The sequence below is a fragment of the Haliaeetus leucocephalus genome, unplaced genomic scaffold, assembly GCF_000737465.1.
Source record: "Haliaeetus leucocephalus isolate CR32 unplaced genomic scaffold, Haliaeetus_leucocephalus-4.0 Scaffold880, whole genome shotgun sequence".
Classification (NCBI taxonomy): Eukaryota; Metazoa; Chordata; class Aves; order Accipitriformes; family Accipitridae; genus Haliaeetus; species Haliaeetus leucocephalus.
Genome location: NW_010973316.1, coordinates 4246621 through 4268249, shown reverse-complemented (window position 1 = coordinate 4268249; position 21629 = coordinate 4246621). Strand labels below are relative to the sequence as shown.

Sequence of the window (21629 nt, the reverse complement as noted above, 5' to 3'; positions counted from 1 at the left end):
ATTGCTAAACAACATTAAAGCAGGAGATAATTGGTTTAGAGTCATTTATCCTGGGCCCCCATACTGCCTAAGTCCCAAATAACATCTCTCTTCTGCAAGATGGCAAGAGTACCAAGCTCAGAAATACTAAATGTAATTGAAAGCTTTCTTCATCACAGCACTGTATCCCACAATGAAGGTTTTCTGACTAATCCACAGAGCAAAATATGAGACTTTCTTTGCTTATGAATCCTTGGTTTCTAACCAGTCAAATCGGCATTTCTTCAGTGCTCTTAGGCATTTTGTTTTCAGCATAAGCTGGTGAATTCTTTCTCAACTCCAATTGTCCTCCAAGTAATTTTGGTCTCTGCTGGAATATTTGCTTTATCATAGCAAGGGTACTGACTCCAGTTATTGAATGTATGAACAAGAAAAAATGCTATTAATGGTCAGAACAGTAAATGGATTTATTATAGAGTATTATGATGAGGGTTTATCCAAAAGACACAAAGGAACACTGTAACTCATGGAACGTACAGCGAAAATGCTCAGTTTCACCCATTATTCCAGAAACAGTACTGGTTTAATTCATAAATTATTCAAAGCAAAGTGAAATGAATTTCACAGAAGTGCTGAACTGTTAACATTAGTATCAGTGAAAACTTTGAAAGTTATTTGAAATAAAAAGGTTGAAAAATGAAGTAGTGACCATTAGCACAAACCAAGTTTCACATCTATATACATATTCCATTTTAGTATTAGCAGAAAGACTGAAAATAAAGCTCTCCCCACAAGTGGAGAAAGAAGGACTAATTTTAATAGTGTTTTAACAAGGTACATGCAGAATAAGTGCAGTATTTAAGAGTAAATGCCAATGAACACAATTTACCCACTTCTAATTTGTCATATAGAATTGCCCTATATCTCATTGCCCTCACTGGAATACCAAACAGGTGACATGACTCATGTGTTTACCACCACAACACTGCTATTTTAGGTTTCATCAAACACTACAATGTGAAAAAGCAGGGCACAGTTTCAGTTCATGGATTTATTTATTTTTTTAGCACAGTTCACTTAAGTGAGTGTTGGGAGTTTATTTAACAGATAGCCTGTAGGGACATAGCATACTAGCGATGTCTTTTCCCTCTCCTGCTTTCTTCCTGTTGCACATTATCATGTCATCTTTCAGCCTTTTAACTAGACACCTGGTACAAAAAATTTTCTGGCACCCCATAGAGTATATAGACATTCTTATGGGAAAAACCCAACTCATTCATGACCATGTTTTTGGTGAAATGGTTTGGAGCTTTATGTTCTTAAACAATCATGTAGCAATGCAACAAACCCAGGAAAACTCTTACCAAGTCATAATCCATTCAGATTATCTTGTAATAGCATGTTCTGCTTCATACGGGGGGGGGGAGAAAAAAAGGTAGGAAAAAAAAGAAAGGAAAGCCTCTTAAAATTACTACTGACAATAATAAATTTCAGGAGGGCCAGATTTTATCTTTCCTTCTTTTACTACACATTACTGCTTCTTACTCTCCCACTCAAATGAGAGACACAATCCCTAACTACCCATTGTCCAAAGAAGCTGCAGATTAAATAAAGGAATGCTTTCAGTATGGCCCATCTCCCAGTGCAACAATATATTTAGACTACACATTATTTGACTTGATTATTAGAGCTGTTTACTTAACTATTAGACTTTGGCCAATTAATTTATTAATTTAAAATGAAATAAATCATTGTCATTGGAAAATAATTTTATTATCATTATTATCAGCAGCAATGATCATTTAAGGTCTGAGTAGCTATTTTTCACATAAAGGAACAATCTAAATGAAAATTAGTAGCTTGAGCAATCTTGAGGAAAATCAAAGAGATGGAGTTAACATTTTTTTTTACAGCTCCATATTTTAAAACTATGCACTGGCAAAATTGAAGTGAGTGCATTATTAGGTCTCAGGGTAAATTCTCAATGAACACATACATGTGAAGACATAACATTCTTCAGAAAAGGCTATATTACATGTAGTTCATTATTGCATCTCTCCATCATATAGACTAAATATTTTAACTCTCTTATGACTGAAGTACAACTGACTTGTAAAATCAACTACTACAATGTACACACAAGTATAATCAATGATGGTAATTTACACTGACATACCATTTACCACTAGGGCCAGAGTGACAGATTTTTTGCAATTAAAAAAAAAAAAAAAAGGAAGTGTATAGTGATTTTTTTTCCTATGTTGATCTTTTGTGGTATCTGTAATTTATAGTACTGTATTTTAATACAAAATGCATATAACTATTTATTTTTTAGTTCTACATATTATACTGTCATGATTCTTTGTAATAATTTGTTGTGATTACCATATATTGAAAATTATTTTCTATAGCCCAGTAAATACAAATAAAAGAAATTAAGATTTAGGTTTCTAATAGAGCTGAGAAACATGAACTGTAATTATAAGTGTCACCTAGAAGTAAAAATACATGCAGCCAGCATAACAAACAGGAACTTCCTATTTCCATTAAGTACTTGGGTTTACTTTATCTGGCCATTTACTACTGTATATCAAAGTTTCATTAAGACCAAACAACATACTTTGCAGCAAGTTTATAGTTTTCCAAATCTTTCCTCAAACGCATATTCTCAGCCTCAAGTTGCTGGTTGCGGGTATACACAGTTGGAACCAATCCAATATCTTTGGCTGTGAACATACCTCTCTGTACAAGTTCATACCTAGTAGAAAAGAAACAGAGAGATTTTTTATTCCATGTTTCCTTTCTCTCACTTCACTAATGTCTCCCTTCTTATGCTAGCATTTACCTAAACTAGAATCACAAAGATATTTATCATCTCAAGGCATTTACCATTAATGATCATTAACAATTAGCAACAGTACTATCCTACCACACTGTTCTATTTTACTGCTTTTCACTCTAAAATGTATTATTGTTCATAATAGTCAAAAGACATGTCCTGTATAACACAGTACTTCAATTTAAACAATTGTTCTTTCCCTTCCCTTCTTCTGAATAGCTTAAATAAAAGACAGAAAAAAAAATATTCTTGTTCAAATAACATTTGTATATACTCACAGTCTTTTTTTATCTCATATGCTCCAATATATCCAAGATTTATTTTTTTTCTGAGGACTCAAATAAGATGACAAAGCTGCAGATAACCTGGATGAATGATTCTATGAGCTATCTTCAACATGGAATACAGAGTTCACCTAGGGAAATTTCTTCATTCCTTCCTGTTTACTCATCTTACCCTCTCCTTATTTAATTATATTTACCAATATTTACCTATTTTACTAGCCCCTGAGAAAACATGATTCCCTGATGTAGAAGTCTGAAGGCTATGTCCTGGGTTCAGCTGGGATAGAGTTAATTTTTTTTACAGGAACCTGGGAGGTGGGGGGGCATAGCCGGGGCAGCTGACCTGAACTGGCCAAGGAGCTATTCCATACCATGTGACATCATGCTCAGTATATAAATGGGGAGCGGGCGGGGGGGTGTGCTCTTCTTTTCGGTGGGGGAAGTGGCAGAGCGTCGGGGCCCGGGGGGGGAGCGGTTGCACTGTGCATCACTCTTTTTGTATACTTTTTCATTAGTCCCGTTGTTGTTGTTGCAATTTCTTTGTGTTGTTCCAGTAAACTGCCTTTATCTCAACCCTCGAGGTTCCAGTTTTGTTTTTTTTTTCTCTCCTCCGTCTTCCCCCCATCCCACCGGAGGGGGGCGGGAGGAGTGAGCGAGCGGCCGCGTGGTCCTTAGTTACCGGCTGGGCTGAAACCACGACAGGCTACTTTAGTTAAATACTTGTACAGACTAACTTGCATTTTGAGAAGTAAAAGAGAATCTGGAGCAGCATGTAATGCTGTGTAGCAACCTGGGAATCTCTATAAGCCCTGGCCATAAAGTCTACTCAGTCAGTCTCGTATCTTTTAGGATTATCCATCTTTTGGTAGGATGTCAATGAAAGCTAAGAATACTCATGAATACGAACTTTTATAGACCAACTGAAGACAATGACATTGTGCACTACTGTAGCTGTGTCGTGGTTTAACCCCAGTCAGCAACTAAGCACCACACAGCCACTCACTCACTTCCCCCTCCCCCAGTGGGATGGGGGAGAAAATCAGGAAAAAAAGTAAAACTCCTGGGTTGAGATAAGAACAGTTTAATAGAATAGAAAAGAAGAAACTAACAATGACAATGATAACACTAATAAAGTGACAACAGTAATAAAAGGATTGGAATGTACAAGTGATGCACTATGCAATTGCTCACCACCCACTGATCAATGCCCAGTTAGTCCCTGAGCTGCAATCCCCCTGTCCCCACTCCCCCCAGTTTATATACTAGATGTGACATCACATAGTATGGAATACCCCGTTGGCCACTTTGGATCAGCTGCCCTGGCTGTGTCCCCTCCCAACTTCTTGTGCCCCTCCAGCTTTCTCGCTGGCTGGGCATGAGAAGCTGAAAAATCCTTGACTTTAGACTAAACATTACTTAGCAACAACTGAAAACATTAGTGTTATCAACGTTCTTCTCATACCTAACTCAAAAACATAGCACTGTACCAGCTACTAGGAAGACAATCAACCCTATCCCAGCTGAAACAAGGACAAGCTATGATATCAGTTCAGCATAGGTTCAGTGGAGATATAAATAATTTATATCAGATAAAGACTATAGTCCCACAATCTTCTTCCCTGCTGATCTTGACTGTAGCTGGAAGATATTCTGTGTGGGAACTCACTAGAAGGAGTAATATGAACAGTATTTGCCTTTTCAGGTGAAAAATATATTGAATTTGTGCATTACTTTTTTTCCAAGTAATAAGTAAGTATGAAAAGAACAGCCGTAATCAGAGATAAAACTATACTAAATGCTATCTCTTGCACTTGGACACAAGCAGCAGATTTGAAACTTGACAGCAAGCACAGCATTCCTAGATCAATAAAACATGTTGCAGAAACAAAAAGTGTTTGTAGAATAAGGGATTCTTACTTGACAACAACTTGTACTTAACATCTTCCAAAAAAATTAAGGGGAATGTTAGAAACTCTTATGTCTAAATGCTACTTATCTGCATTCTGTGGACACTTCTAGGAATGCTCATGCCTATGAATTAAGCTGTCACCCACATTCACCACCAGTAGATGAAAGGTTTTTGAAAAGTTAAACTGAACATGTCCAAAGCAAAATTCATTCTATAATCACTTCATTTTCTTAAGCAAATTACAGTAGCAACAGGCTTTAATACTGAGAAAGAAGCTTAGTCTTTTTTCTTTTGTTTTTTTCAAATGAACATTGACTGATGAGCAGGTACAATTCCTACTGGAAATATTACAAATAAGGGCACTTCTCATTGCAGATGATCACAACTCTACATACTCCTTCATCTGCCAGAAAAGTTTCTCCACTGAATGCCCTAACTACATCTCATGAAAACCATCAAGTTTCTGCAAAGACACATCAGACATGGATAATTGATGAACTTAGCCTCCAGCAGAGCTAAGAACTCTGAAAGATAATTTTAATGAAATACAATTAATACCAATGAATTCACTATGCCCTTGTCTAAGAACACTACTGAAAATGAAGGCTTTTGTGCATGTAGCAGAAATGAAATAGAAAACCACACAACAAAATTGCATTGTGAAAGCTCATTATCTTTCATGAACCTAGTCCTGTAAAACTTACAGAACTCCTACATACCTAGCCAACGGCCAAATAGCTGTTGTTTCACTTCTTTCCATTACAGAAGGGAACTGTGTTGCAAATTAAATTAGTTCCATGCACACACAGGTATTTTTCTAAGCTTTTCAGAACAACTGAGTTATTACTTTTGAATCACACTTTAAAATTAACCAAGAATCTGGAAACCTAAGGAACAGATGATCAAAGCCCAGTGCAGACTGACTAAAAATAATACATTGTTACTATATACATTACACTGAATTCAAGTTTCTAAGAGTTCTAAAGGAAACAGGTTGAAGAGAGGACCTGCAATAAACAAACTGATATATAGCTCAGGGTAATCCTTTACTGAGGGATAACTCACCTAGAGATGTATTCCGGGATTAAAATTTCAAGGTTTAGCTTTTACAAGAACTTCTTACTGAAAATTATCATTCCAATTGATAACCTCTTAAACTGTTTCAACAGAAGGCTGAGAAAGAAATGAGCACAGAAAAATAAAGCACCTTTTTGCCCTAGAGTGCTCCAATCTATTACGGCATATAACTAGAACATTTATATTATCATATTATGCTTGTCAATAGGCAAGAAAGTAGGTATGACCACATGGCTTATCGCAAAACAAACTTGAGGTTACTTCACTTGTGTTCTGAGCCAGTTCTAATCCAAAACTTGAACCTGTTTTAGTGTGATGCTGTCCTGGAACTGATAGCCCTCGTTTCTCTCAGGATTTAAGAACTCAGAGAACAATGTACATTAACATGACCATATGACTTCCATGCCAAAGAGGACAGAGAGCAGAGGAAACTCAGGTCTGCCTGAAATAAGCAGATTGTTTCCACTGTCTTCAGGGAGTTGTGACATGGAGGATCACAACGTATATCCATTTTCTTCATTCTGCAAAAGGGAATCTTTTTTGTAATGAGTCTACCTTTATACTCAGAGAAGACACAGTAGCTTTGTTGCATGTGCTCCATTATGCACAGCCCAGGCAATCTTTGCAAGGCTTACACAATACAGACATAGCTTTTAACCTTGCTTGGTCACGTAAGTTTATTCATAATTTTAACCACATCAAACGGAAAAGAATTTTCAAATCATGTTTCTGTAATTAGTCTGCAGCTTTCCTTTTGCTCACAGGCTGAAACACTGCCAGGTCTCTAGGAACACTTAGTCAGAGATTACCAGTCCAATGAGTGTATTAACTAATCACAGTGATAGCTCCATGCACATGTGTGAACAGCAAATGATTCATCTGCTCATCAGACTGGCAACATGCTGCAGGCAGCACTGAGCTCTTTGGGATTAGGAGGTATAGACTGTCAGATACATGAATTTACAATTGATCAGCCCTTGCACTTCATACTCCAAAGCTGTCAATCCAATAACTTTAATAAGCAACAAAAGCACTATGAAGTCTTGTATATCAAAATGATAGAAAATTTAATGGTAAATTAGATATTCTAGAAGTAATTTAAGTCTAATTTAAAGTTCCTTAAATTATAACTGGAAGAAAAAAGTGTACATGCAAAAAAACTACATAAGGAAAAAAAGTCACTGCAAGTGTGATAAAATTATTCATTACATCATAGAAAAAGAGTGGGTTTGGCTTAAAATAAAACTTAATCAAGTAATGACATTTTATACAGCTGGACAGTAACAGAATGTTTTCTCAAACTCTGAAATAAACACAGATAATTTGGTCCAATTTAAGTGACCTTTAGATCTCAGACAGACAATTATTTCAAAGCAAGCCTTTTGATAAATCTTCTCTACGTTAATTAATTTCTCATTTTAAATTCCATTAGTACTTGATCACGACAGCATGAGATTGAGAGTGTCGTCCCAATACATAATGAGGAACCTGAGTACACTAATCTACTCTCACTTTCATTAATATTGTAAATTATCTGTTTCAAACCAACATGAAACATTTTGAAATAAGGTATTAATGCAGAAAAAGTCTCAATACAGTAAGATTAGATCCTGACTTGCTGAGCTCATTTGTAATGCTACTGAAATTAAAAATATTACTTACAGAGAAAAAAAAATACATATAGCTAAGGATTTACAAGATATGGCCTGCTAAGACCTGCACTTGCTCGTTAAAAAGCTATTTGAATTTTGCCATTGAGATAAATTCAGACTGTAAGTCCTTCAAAGAAAGCTGTAGTTGCATAAAAGGGTCACTATTTATATCTGTTTAGTATTAATTATCTTTTAGCATAAAAACTGTTAAACTTCAGAACTTAATGCTATTCATATCAGTTCTTTCGTTGAAAAAGAATAGAGAACTATAGTGCTTTTCTCTAAGGAATCATTTAAGTGGCACTGTTATGCTACCAAAAAGCAGATCATTATTAATTCCAAAAGCAATGCCTGATTGGTGAGCTCTATGCCAATAAGACCAGAGCCTTGCAAATAACAGCAATGATTCCCCATTAGAGAATATTTCTAAGAAAATTTAAAAGCTTCAAGGCTTTTGTAGGAAAAAAAAAGATGTTTCTAACTTTTCAAATTCACTAATTTTCAAATTAAACAATTTCAAAAGGCCTTATTAAAAAAAATCTCGGAACCTCTCATGTTTAAGGACTGCCTACAAGGTAATTCAAAAAGATGTGTTTCCACGTCTCAGAATCTTTCTTGTGTAACTTGCAGATTCAAAGCAATCTTTTAACTGTAAGTATTTCAATAGAAATTTATGACAAGTGTCATCTTTTGCTCCAAAATAATTCAGCTCTCCTTTCAAGCTTTGCAACATTCCTGGCACATCATTCTTAATCAGTATTAAAAAAAGTATACATCCTGTAGGATTCTGTATATAAAGAGAGCAGTGGAGGGAGTGGAGTATTTAGACAAAGCTGCATGTTTAAACTTCTACACAAAATATGGGCAAAATCCCTGCAATCTATATAAGCTTGGAAAAAGAAGACAGCAACAGTTCAAGAGCTTACTCTTCTGATTATTGTATGAAAGAAAGAAAAAACTAAACCAACCATATTATTTGACTGATGTACCAAAAATTACCAAATATCAAAAATTTTAATTATGCTACTTAAAACACAAGGTATATATGATGAATGTCCAAACACATCCAAACAATTAAAGGTGCAAATACTATAGCATACTACAAAATATTCAGTTTTTAAGCAGGCACCCATGTTCTGGAAAGGAAGAAAATCACAAAACCACATGATTTCTCAGCACTGCTGAAATGAAATGCTGGTCATTTTGCATTGGACTCATTTGATCCAGTGATGCCTTCTGCACTGCAGCTGGTTTTAGTTTTCATTGGTAGTCAGTGGAAAGCAGAATATACTTGAAAAAAGTGTAATTTAATTCATTTTGTCTTAAAGCAGACAGCTTAAAGAACTTAGATGAGTTGCATCCTGAAAATGAGTATTTCTCTTCACTGGTCACAAAAGCAGCCTCAGGTGACCACTTCAGGCTTGTAAATGTCTAGAGTTAGGCAAAATGCATACAGTCCTTAAAAGGCACCTGTTTAGGAGCTCCCTGGAGTCAGCTTTCTTGAAAGTCCGTCTTTAAAACAACAGTTTGCATCCTCATTCTCAACATGAATATAATTATTTGGTAAAACACTACTTATTTAAGAATGACTTGTACTCAGAAGAGTTTTCTGGAAACATGTCCTGAAATACTGGAAATATTAGCATCCTGAGCATCTACTTCCTAATTCTCAAAGTAACACGGTCACTTAAAATATTTTTACCATTCAGTCTGGAAGCAGTCAAGAGTTCTGGACATTCCCAATCTGACCAGGAAATTGCAGAAGAAATCATCCATTGCTTCAGGTATTTCAGACACTGATTTCTCAGAAGTCAGAACTGACTGCAAAGCCTGAAATAAAAATTCGATAATTGTTATTAAACCTGTAAGAAAAATGTAATTATCATACCTTCTATTTCTGAAGTAATTTAAAGTCACAGATCTACTGAAGTACAGCCGAATGTTTCCCTTGTCTTTATTGATCACTTTAATCACTGATCCTTCCAGCGTCAAGGTCTGTGAAAGGTTATAGAGAAGCTAACTCAAAAATCACCTGATTTAAACAAGTATTCTGAACCTGACTTGAAACTATTTAAACTGATGGATGATCTTCTGTCACTGACCCGGGAGTTCTCATACTCCTGCATCCTTCAGCAACTTTAAAAACTACTAATAAGAAAAATCAGTACTTCATCTAATGAAAAATGCAAAAGTCCAAGGTGACAGTAAAATGGCTTATATTCTTTTTTGTAATGATGCATGCAACGGAGAGACGGAAAGAACTGCATCTCCATCATTAGATCTCTTAAGAAGTATCACAAAGATCAGTTCTCCTCAACATCCATATGCAGACACTAAATGAAGCTGCCAGACAACATTGCTACAAGTGCTAGCAGAATGCAGATGGTACACCAGGCTTCACGTGCAGCTCCTCCAGTGCCATCGAGATAGACAGCTATTCAGATAATATCAGCTCATGGGTCAAGCCCAGTTGCCAAAAGCAGAATCAAAACAAACCAGAACAATCCTACTATGGAGAAAAAGAAAACCCCTTTCACAGTTTTCTGTTGCAATGCAAATTTTTTTCCTTCACTCAACCCCATTCAGCCCCCTCAGTGCTTAGCTTGATACTAAACTCTCCCAGAAAGATTTCAAGGTGCAAGGAGGTATGAGAAAAGTAAAAATACAACCTAGTCTGAGACTACTCCCCCACAAAATGCATTCAAATATAACCAGATGAGAGAGACTGCCACAACTTGGCAGTCAAAGAGGTGCCCTTAATTCATTCAGACTTCAAATGGATTACAGCAACTTGACATTGCTAAATATGAGAGTCTAGGCATTTGGGAACTCCACATGGGCACAATGCTACAATGGACTTGCTCAACGATGCAGGCTACTTACTATCCAAGACAAGATACTGCACTGGGCATGCCTGCCTCCTGGTGAGAGGATGACAGAACAAACCTGGGCCTGACAACTATCACTCAGCACACTCTTGAAAGAAACTCAGATTCTATGATAACGTGTGCCACATATTATTAAAAAAAAAAGAGATACCACTATAGAGAAGAGATGAGAAGCAAAAACAGCTTCCACACATGCCTACCTTCTTTTCTTCATTTCAGTACTAACAAAACTGAAAAAAATTCCAGTGAGATATTCATCAAGACATGCTAAAGGCTGTGACTGCAAATTATTTTCTCCATCCATTTAAAAAAGAATCTGTAGGCCAGGGATTTTTGATAACTCCATTCATTTATGGCTTATTCATGTCCTTAGTGGGAGCTCTATTAACATGACTGCATAAATTACCTGGAGATAAAGGCTTCTCTCCTGGTAAAATAAAAACACTGGAAAAATCTCATAGCCATTTTGTGTAATACACAAAAGAAAATGTTGTGTTTATTCCAAGCAACCTACCTAAAATAAACAGAAAGAATTGTACATGGATGATCAAGGCCAAGTAACACTCTATTATGAATAATACAATATGCCAAGTGCAATGTAATATTTAGCATATTTTCGTTACTAGAGATACAGTACATCAGACAGCTCTATTTTCTAATTGTGGTAATACAAGAACCAAAAAGAGTACATCTGCAGACATGCAGCTGCATCCCTTTTCTTGCTTCTTTTCTTTCTTTAGTCTAAGTGAGGCAAATAGCTAATATTGTTGCTTGTAGTTTCCCAAATGCATCTATTAAGCCAGTCTTCGGAAGAAATGACACGGCTTGATTCCCTTAGTAAATGGAAATATGATAGGAATTCATTTCATCTGTGCAGAAGAGAATTTATTAGCTAGATACTAGCACTGAGAATCATTTCAGGAACCGAAGCTCGAGCAGGGAACAATATAGGGAAAAATGAATGCAGTCTAACAGGCACAGTATTGGAACAGGGCCTCAGGAAACCAGAATTAAATTCCTAGCTCTTCTGCAGACTTCGAGTGATACTAGGCTAGCAACTTTCTTTAATTTAATATTAACCTTGGATGACTACCCATAGAATGGCATAACAGTAATTTTTTTGTATATATTTACCTATTTAGAAATGAGGAAAATACAATCTATTAATTAATGTGGTACAGACACCCTATAGAAGCTATATAGACAAAAACATCTTATTAAAGGATTCCAACCATTAAATCAAAATAAAAAACCTAAATATTTGCTTTGTTAAATATTTATTAAATATTTCTTGGTTAAATATTTAAATTAAAATCTTTAAAATATTTTGAGTGCAAGGACTGCACATATGGCCAGTAAAATAACATAATTGCTAAAAGCTTAACCTTAAGGACTTCCACAATACTCACAAAAATTTCTGTCAAATGAAGAAAGATTAACACCAAATAAATTAATAATTTCTCTGGAAAATAAAATGAGATGTTCTTACAAAATTTGCTAAACTAAAGATGAATAAAAAAGGTAATTCAAAGATTTTTAACATGATCAAACAAATTATAAATCAAACCTACATAGAATATAACGTTAATGAAGGGCCATGTGACTTCAGAGTATCATTGGGGATATTAAGAAAATAAAGATCCTGGAACAGAAGTGTAATAGCTGTAACTACTGAAGAAAGCAATTCAGCCAACTTTCTTTTGTGTGTGTGGTTTTCCAGAAATTCTGCATCCTTCTCCTAGGGTCCCTATCAGCTGAAGATTTTCTTTCATATGCAAAATATTCTGTTCCTTGTGTTTAAAAATAATTTATATTACTTTACAATGCCTCAAAACAAGGACAACAGAAAAAAATCATGACTTGTGACTGAAAAGGAAAAATTATGACTAGAACAGGAGGCAGAATCACTGCTATCCAAAGCATATGCTGCCCAGCACAGCTGTATTTTGAATCAGCTGCCATTGTTGGGATCCAAACAAAAACATGAACTGTAACTGTTGAGGGAGCCTCACCAAACTCCTTAAAGACCAGTAGTTCTACTGCACACGTGCAGAGATCCAGAAGGAGAGAAAACGTGCCTCAATATCCCCTGTAGAAACATAGCTTTAATTCCTACACACCAATTATTTTCTTTTAAAAGGTGAATAGCATCACCTCTTATTTGCTTATGTTTGCTTTTCTTAATTTAGTAATTAGTGCTAATTACTTTGGAAGGAAATCTGAAAATAAGCATTTTTCTTAGATTTTCCTGGTTATACTTGACCTTTTTAACAAAGCATAAAAAAACTGTAGTTACTCAATTTAGAAACTGTGGATATTTACAGTATCTGCATTTGGCAAATCACTTTCTGGATGCTCACTTGATCTCTATATAATTTCTTTTCCTTAACAAAAAGATTTGCATCTAGTACTGAAATGCAATCTTTAATACGGGTTTAGGTAGAAAAGTTACTATGAACAGCAAATATACACAGTCACTTAAAACTGTTTATCATAGAGAAGCTATTCCAGGATATGGTTGTTACCTAATTTAACCTATTTTAGCCAAGATTAGAAGCTAATAATTGAAAAAGTGTAACAATTATTTATCACGTGAAGACGACAGCCTTCTACTGTGCTTCTTAGCTCAGAGTTTGGATATTGATCCAATATTAATTCACAGGAAACAGTGCTTCTAACTTGGGTCACCAAAAGCATTTGCTGCAGCACTTGGTCTTTCCAGTGAATTAGCATCAATCTAGTCAGTGACCCTCACAAAATACACAGTAAATCATTATGAAAGCTGTCAAGCAACTAGCAAGTGTATTAAAATATTTTTCTATTCAAGTCTTTCTGTCTAAAGGCTGAAAATATTATTTCAATTTCAAAATTATGGAAAAAATGAGGCCTCCAATTAATGAGTCAAGAAGCAAGGCAGATCTCTATTCATATAAGCACAAAATCAAAGAAAATTTGAGTTTAAGCACACCCATTCTTCTGTTTTAAGGAAAGGTAACACTTTCTTCAGTTTGATTAAATGGGATAGATATTAGCATATTGTTTCCTACCACTCAAAGTCCAACAAATCAATAAAGAGGTAAAAGATTATATAAATATAGCACTGACAAAAGACCAAGAGATTAAAAACATTCTTCCTTGTTTCACTTTTTATTTGAATGTCAACTCACACAGTAAAACCGACATAACTTCAGTTATCCCTAAGAGCATTAAGAATTTCCACTACTCAGTTAACATTAAGCATGTTCCGTTTTAAAAACTTCTGCCAACCTTCCCTTAATTTTCAGGCACATACAGTTTCATAACAGTTAACACTCTGGTATTGTCAGTTTTCATTCAAAGTTTGATCTAAAATACAAAACGGATCTGCTGATAGGCACTAGTGCAGAAGAAAATACACATTTTTGATCCATTTTGATGTTAAGAATCATTCACAATTTTATCTTTTCATTATTAATAATTTGCTTTTGCAAAACAAAGACTATGACAATAGCTTACTGATGAGGCTATAAGATAGTGGCAATATTAGAAACACAGCAGGGAAAAGCACTTTTCCTTTAGATTGTTATAAGCAAGTAAATTCAGGTAAATCATATTTTGGAAAATGCAATATAACAATCCCATTGTGTAACTCTGAACTATTATATGACTGTTTTGAAATCAAACTGTAAATGTAAGAACTGTCAAAAACTAGTAGTGTGAAATGATTGATGATTTCATTAATATTTTGATTTTACATAGCATAACAGCCCATTCTTTATTTTTGATATATGAATAATCTTTTTTAGCGAAGTATTCAAGTACAAGCTTCTGTGGGTCTTAAGCATATGCAGTTTCTTTCCTGTATCAGGGATCACCCTCTCATTCAATCCATTCAGATAAAGAAACAAACCCTAAAATAATGATACATTGTAATAATATTAATAATTACATGGATAGATAATTTAAATATGTTACATGTGTTTGCAGTATCAGGTTGTTTATGGAACATAAAATGAACAAAAGTTAAAGGAAGATGAAACCCATGCAACATAAGTTACCTTTTCCACTGTGGCATTTGTTTACCCCTAGAAACTTCTAAAAAATAAAGAGAAGAGACAATCTCTTCTACACAAATATTTCAACATTAGAATAAATTATCATATGTAATTTTAAGCCACTAATGCCAACTGAATTACAGAGTCTTAGAAAGTTTAGGAAGTTCTTACTAAAATTTGGGCATCTTCAGCCTGCTCTTGAATAGTCTGCAAAGCCTTTGACAGATCCTCATCATCTTCCTGAAGACTAAATTCATCATCTGCTGGAATCTAGATTAAAGGATTTAAAGTTAGGTATCAGCATATCTGATACATCTTTCTTTCAGAATACAACCGTTTCTACTCCCAGTACACCTACTGAAAATAGTCTCATTCTTGTTAAAATAATATTTTGCCATATTTAAACAGAATTTATATTACTGAAATATTCATTATTAATAAGCTGAAACATCTAAATAGAAATACCTGTATCTTTGAAAAAGTATTTAATGTTCAAATAAAAGTAAAACATTACAAATCAACTGACACTAAATCTTCTCTTGAAAAATAAAGATATGCCTAGCATCACCGCACTTTATAAAAGGAGATTCGTGTCATTCTTCCAAGGATGTTTTTGTGACTGATGAAGTAAAACAAAAGAATGAAACATGAATACCACATATATCAGAAGATTATCAATTTAGTAAATTACCTCTTCATACTGATAATCATCTTTAGAGTCGTCCATTATGGTTAATTCTGCAGATTTTGTTAAGTCTGAAACAGCTGATGCAAGTGATGAGTTCCAACTTAAAAACAAAAAAGGTATCATAAACCCACCATCTATAAATGTTATCGCCACATTCCCCCTTGTTCTTTTTGACACAAGACTTCACACTTTCAAGGCTTCTTTCAGCCTTTAGGTGAACAAGCCCAGCTCCAGTGAAAACTATGTGCACAGAGACAGAATTTAAATTCAAAGTTTTTAAAGCAGGCTCAAAATTTGCCTCATCAGATCAAAGGCAGAAGTCAAGCACTGTTCTGAATTAAACAGTAGCTCAACTCTGCTCTCACCCAATCATCAGTTTTTGCAGGGGTCTTACTGCACTGAGACTTTCACAGACTTTGTGCTTCTAAGCATAACTAGCTTCAAGCTCTCAGAGAATCACATTTTGTATCAAATTCAGATGCACAGATGTTCAAACATGAACATCTGAAATCAAACACTGAATACTAAAGGACCATTTACTGAAGCTGATCAAATGCCTCAATAATTACAACACAGCTACAATAAAAAGATAAAGAACTTTCAAAATGTCAAAATTAATTTGGAAATTATCTACAGTTCCTCCAAATGCCTTAGAGTCAAACTTTTCACTAAAAAATAACTACAAATAGTGTAAAATGAAACCCAAATAAACATTTTTTCATCCACTAGCCTCACCGCCCATGAAAGTACAATGAAAATGTTTTTAGCAAGATGCTCTGTTGACAGTTTCCCTAGGAAATCAGTTAGCCTACAAATGACCTGTGTAAATAAACCAGAAATTAACTTCCGAAGAAAAGAAAAGCTGGCAATTCAGTACTTCACACACCGAGGAAAATAAAAAGATACAGGGTTTTCCAGCTTTGAATCAAGTTTCCCAAATCTAAATTATGCTCCTAAAAACCAGGCCTTTTGCTACAGTTCTGACAGTACAATATATGTGTAAAAGCATCATCTGCATTCATGACCCCAGCATCAACAAAACTATCAGTTAAATTGTAACCATCTGGAAGGCTAACAGCTGAAGATCATGTCCCAAAAAATGATAACCACCATTTGGTTTTTAGAGATGTTTTTCAGAGGGTTAAGATAAAAGATGGAGAGATGTCATTTTCTCTTGTAAACAACAAGAACAAAAAAACAAACAGGGAAGTCGAGTGAATAAAGGCATAATTTTCAGTAATCAAGTTGAAGCATATCATGTAGTTGGAGGTACACAGATAACTATAAAAATGGTATAAATAGGAAACTGCCATGAACGCTTCTTAAGAATCTCCTATCTAAGCTTAGTACATGAAAGCAAATGCCTGTAATACATGTGCCCGCAAATTTACTTCCCAAATTACTGCATCACAGACTGCAGGTGTAGAACACAGGACTCGAATTCAAGTCACCACCTCTCTGCAAAAGCTTCATTTTCTAACCTGACTGATTCTTGAATGTTTAATTCTAAAACCTGAACTGTGCAGAAACTCATCTCCAGAAAATGTGCTTTCTTTCATAAGGGGGAAAAAAAAGAACGGAACACCCAAACTATTAGATTTAACAGGCCTAAGTCTGTTCTCTATCACACCAGAAGAAATCTGGATTAACTCTTCTGACTTTAATGGGATGACATAGAAATTGTGCAGTCAGCAAGTGCATCTTTTCTCAGCATGGTACTTCAGGACCATATGTGGGTCCACCAAGGTAAGCAAAGAGAACGGAGATGAACATAGCTCATGTTGAGACACAACTGTCAAGAGCTGACCCAACGGACTTGAGAGAACAATCAGAGACTCAGGCATCAGGCTAGCTTTTAATTGTCTGCCTGCTACCCAGCATAAGAGGAACGTTTTAGTCCTCGCATCAGTGTCTGACCACATCCTAATAAAATAGCTTCAAAGTCCTAGACTTTGTTCCTTCAACTCGGAAAGAGAAAAGTTCATCTGAACTGCTGATTACATCAGAAAAAGGGATCAACAGCAAGGTGCGAGTGCAAAGCAGGAGGAATAGGTTTCCTTTATTGTTTGAAAAGGCAAGACGGATGCTTGCAGCACGCGAGTCAAGATAAGACACAGTAATATTGAGTGACTAGTCAGGGTAATGTTCTAAAAAGCCCCTTTTTTAATTAGATTAAGATAACCTTGCACTAGCTAGCTGACTACATATTCTCTCTTTAAAGAATGAGAATTTAAAGTGTGGTCGTGTTTGTATAGCATGAATACTTGGGTACAACATTTTTTGTATGAAGCAGGGGACAATTTCCCTATATATGTAGTAATTCTACGTACAAACTAAGTATCTGCATAGAATCATAGAATGGTTTGGGTTGGAAGGGACCTTAAAGATCATCTAGTTCCAACCCCCCTGCTACAGGCAGGGACACCTTCCACTAGACCAGGTTGCTCAAAGCCCCATCCAACCTGGCCTTGAACTCTTCCAGGGATGGGGCATCCACAGCCTCTCTGGGCAACCTGTTCCAGTGCCTCACCACCCTCACAGTAAAGGACTTCTTCCTTACATCTAATCTAAATCTACCCTCTTTCAGTTTAAAACCATTACCCCTCTTCCTATCACTACACCTCCTGATAGAGTCCCTCCACGTCTTTCCTGTAGGCCCCCTTTAGGTACTGGAAGGCTGCTGTATGGTCTCCCCAGAGCCTTCTCTTCTCCAGGCTGAACAACCCCAACTCTCTCAGCCTGTCCTCATAGGAGAGGTGCTCCAGGCCCCTGATCATCTTCATGGTCCTCCTCTGGACTCACTCCAACAGGTCCAGGTCCTGCTTATGTTGGGGGCCCCAGACCTGAACTTCTGCATATTTCTGTGGAACTCCTAAGCCTCTTCATTACTTTATAGCATAGTATTTATCAACTTAACATTAATTTAAATAAAGTACATTTAAATAAAATACTGTCTCCAGCAATTTTTCACACCACCTTTAGTGATTTGATCAGAGACTGTTTTTTCTAAAGCTATCTTTTGTATGATCCTCCCCCCAACTACTTCTTTCTGCATTTATCAAATCTTTCAATGCAAATAGAAACATCACCACGGTATACCCTTCATAAGTAAAACACTTTCAAATACTGTGTTTTTTTCCTGAATTTTCTACTGACCTGACTGTCCTTGTGATCCACTATCATCTAAACTAATGCATCATTGCAAACACTGTACACAGACTAAAATATTACGTTAAAAATCCTGATTTATTTTTTCCTCCTTTTTCCAAAAATCATAGCTAGGTGCACAATAAAACAGAGGAATTAATTTTTAAAACTGTTGTATTTTCCCAGGAAATGCTGACAATTTTTTTTTTTTTAACACATCCTGATGCAGTGGTTTTTTTAAGCACACCACACAGTGTGAAAACAGCTGTGCAGTTCCAAGGAGGTAGAAACTGAGGCACAAGCTCACAAAGGACAATCTTCCTTTTTTTTTTTTAATTGCTTTTATATTGGCTTACATCTTAATTCTAGCAAGGCAGGAAAAACTAAAGTACTGGTAGGTCTAACACTTAAGCTGTGATTGTTTAACCTCTAAAACAAAGCTTGAAAGATCTTGATTTGGCAGCTCACAGCTGCAAAAGAGAACAGACAGAGCTAGTCCGATCTAATGACAAAACTAGAATTTGGGTTGTCTGACCAAAAATTACATATTTAAAAGCCATAAACTCTTAAAATAATTTGCTACAATTCAGTTGTGAGAATTCTAACTGAACTTCCCCCCCCCCCCCCAAAAGCCACAGCAACTAGAATTATGTATAGGTTATTGTATCATAATCTTTATAACTTGGTCAAACACAGTACTAAACAAAACCACGAATATCTAGCCAGTTACTCTGTGTGGCAGGCACTGGGGAATTAAGCAGCACCTTTTACAGCAGCACATTGGGACTGAGTCCTAATAAGCTCCCTAGATATTTTGTGTTTACTGATCAACAACTAACACAAGACAGGCGACAAGAGTGTTTAATTTCAGGATTTTAACTCTTGCTTAGACTGCCCCCTCAGCAAGAGAGGATAAAATTACTCTGCTTTTCCTACGGGTAACTCAGGGACTCTTACCGTTAGCAATGAAAACAACCATCACGTTAAAAGTGAGCAAGACCCTACTGTCTCGGCAGGTGGGGAAAAAACAAACAAACAAACAAAAAACACTGAACGCCGCATATTGCCCCTTTTTAGCCTCCAGGGGCAATAACCCACAAAAAGAATCAACAAGGTACTGGGCCTTTTTTTGGCTTTTCCCCCCCCTTACTCTGTGAAACAACTTGGCAACCCGCCGGTCTCCCGCTGGGACGGTCCTGCCCCGGCTCCCAGCGAGCAGCCAGCGCCACAGGCAGGGCTGCACGGGGCCCTCGCCCTGCCCGACCCCAGCTCCCCCCACCCAAAAAAAGCTGCCCCCGAGGCAGCCCCCGGGGTCCCCCCGCCTGGGGAGGATAAGCACACAGGGAGGAGAGCAGGAGCGCTGAGGAGACGGCCCCCGCACGCCGCTCGCCCCCTGAGGCGGGGAGCCGGCGGGACCCCGGGGCGCCCCGCCCCCCCCAGCCGCCCGCCTCAGACGAGGAGGAAGAAAATACTGAGGAGGAGGAAAAGGAGAAGGAAAATACTCCGGAGGAGGAAGGATACTCTGCAGGCAGAAGGACGCCTCAGAGCCCGCCGCCTCCTCCATGGCCGTTGCCTCCCCGCCGTCGCGCCGTGCCGTTGCCAGGGGCGGCCTCTCGCGAGAAGAGGCGCCCGCACCTGTCCCACGGCCAACGGCCGCCGTGGGGCGGGTCGGTGGCGGGAACAGGCACCCAGCGGCGATTTAATTTAATTTCGTTTAATTTAGCGTTACTCACACCTCGCTTTGTTGCCCGCGGAGGTCTCAACGAGTGCTGTCTTTAAGCCGAGGCGAAGCTTCTCCACGCATTTTACTAGCAAGGAAGTGGCCCCGGGCCCGGCGGGGACCGTGAGGAGATTCTAGAGATTTCCAGGGTGGTCGCTGGCCAAGCCTGGGCGGGCCTTGGTGTCCCCTCAGGGTTCCCCCACTGACTTCTGGGACCTTTCTGACTAGGCTATACTGCATTTTCTTAAATGGAAGGAAAGCAACAAGAGAAGGGAGGGGAAAACTGCTTCAACCTCATAAGAAGGGACTAATTTCTTCTTTAAAGGAAACATTTTTGTAGCTGAAACAGGTGTTTGCTGGTTCACCTGAGCTCAGTCCTGTGGGACTAATTGCTTACATTAAGTTCCTGCAGTATGTTCAAGTTTAATTAAGAGCAGGAGTTTTCCCAGGCAAAAGTTTGGGAAAGAAGCATACCATATCCTATACATTTGTGGAGAAAACATGTTATGGTTCTTAGGAGTTTGGGATGAGGCTGCAGGAATCAACAAAAAAATTTCTGTTCCTTTTAAAAAAAAAATAATCTCAGAAGTCCCAGTCTCAAATTTCCATTGAGTTAATGGGCGTTGCATGCAGTAGGAATTCAGAATCAGTGCTTGAATTCATGTACAGTAACTGAAAACAAATGCCCAAAGTATCGGGGGTGGGGTGGGGTGTAAAAAAGAAGTGCTAATGTCTGGTGTGAAAAGAGAGGCACCAGTTTTGCTTAAAGCTTTAAAAAAAATAAAAACCTAACCATTGAAATACAGTCTGAAGATTAGAGAAGATGGAAGTGGGTAAAATTGAATTACATCATTCAATCCAGTCTTCAGCCTGAAAAAACAAGATGCAATCCTGCAAGAGGGCCTGTTACTTGTGAAACTATTGTTTTAGCATTTTCTTTCCAGAAATCTTCACACAGGATTGCCGTTCCTCTCCCATTGTAGACACATTCTTGAGAAACAATGAGTACTTTGGCACTGTCAAAGTCTCCAAACTGTAATAAAAGAACAGTGTTTTGGCACAAGATCATCACAACACTGCTAAGGTGACAAGAACTGTTGTATTCCTTCATAAATTCTCTATTGTCAGCTTTGCCACTGGGTTGAGTTTGATATCTGTCAGGGCTTGAACTCATCTGGGTTCAAGACATGGAGGGCAAATGCTGGCATACCTTTCTTTTTGTCTTGCAGGGTTGGTTTTCTCCTTTCAGAGGAAAGGAATGTGACCAGAACAACATTCTTTCATCCATATCCAGCCCCACAGAGCAGTCCTGAACTACAGCAGAGCATCTCAAAAAATAACAAAGAATAAGCAGAAGTGGCATCATAAAGCACAACAACCATGAGTCAGTACTTCCAAAACTGTGGGATTAA

General features: G+C 37.2%; 1 protein-coding gene across 1 annotated transcript; it reads right to left on the bottom strand.

Annotated features, from left to right (window-relative positions):
- Window positions 1–2580: 2580 nt before the first annotated feature.
- SPAG16 (sperm associated antigen 16) lies at window positions 2581–20061 on the bottom strand. Its single transcript, XM_010583268.1, has 6 exons — window positions 19648–20061; window positions 18966–18967; window positions 15354–15450; window positions 14834–14932; window positions 9443–9570; window positions 2581–2737 (listed from the first exon to the last, which is right to left on the bottom strand). Exons 1-6 carry the CDS (start codon window positions 20059–20061, stop codon window positions 2581–2583), a joined length of 897 nt encoding a protein of 298 aa, XP_010581570.1.
- Window positions 20062–21629: the final 1568 nt, after the last annotated feature.

Excerpts from the sequence above, each read along its gene's own strand:
- SPAG16 (XM_010583268.1), bottom strand. The coding sequence starts at position 20,061 with ATGGAGGAGGCGGCGGGCTCTGAGGCGTCCTTCTGCCTGCAGAGTATC. Across the intron at positions 14,933-15,353 it reads ATGATTATCAGTATGAAGAG|ATTCCAGCAGATGATGAATT; the intron begins GTAATTTACTAA and ends CCTTTAATCTAG. Across the intron at positions 9,571-14,833 it reads CTGAAGATGCCCAAATTTTA|GCTTTGCAGTCAGTTCTGAC; the intron begins GTAAGAACTTCC and ends TTTTTATTTCAG.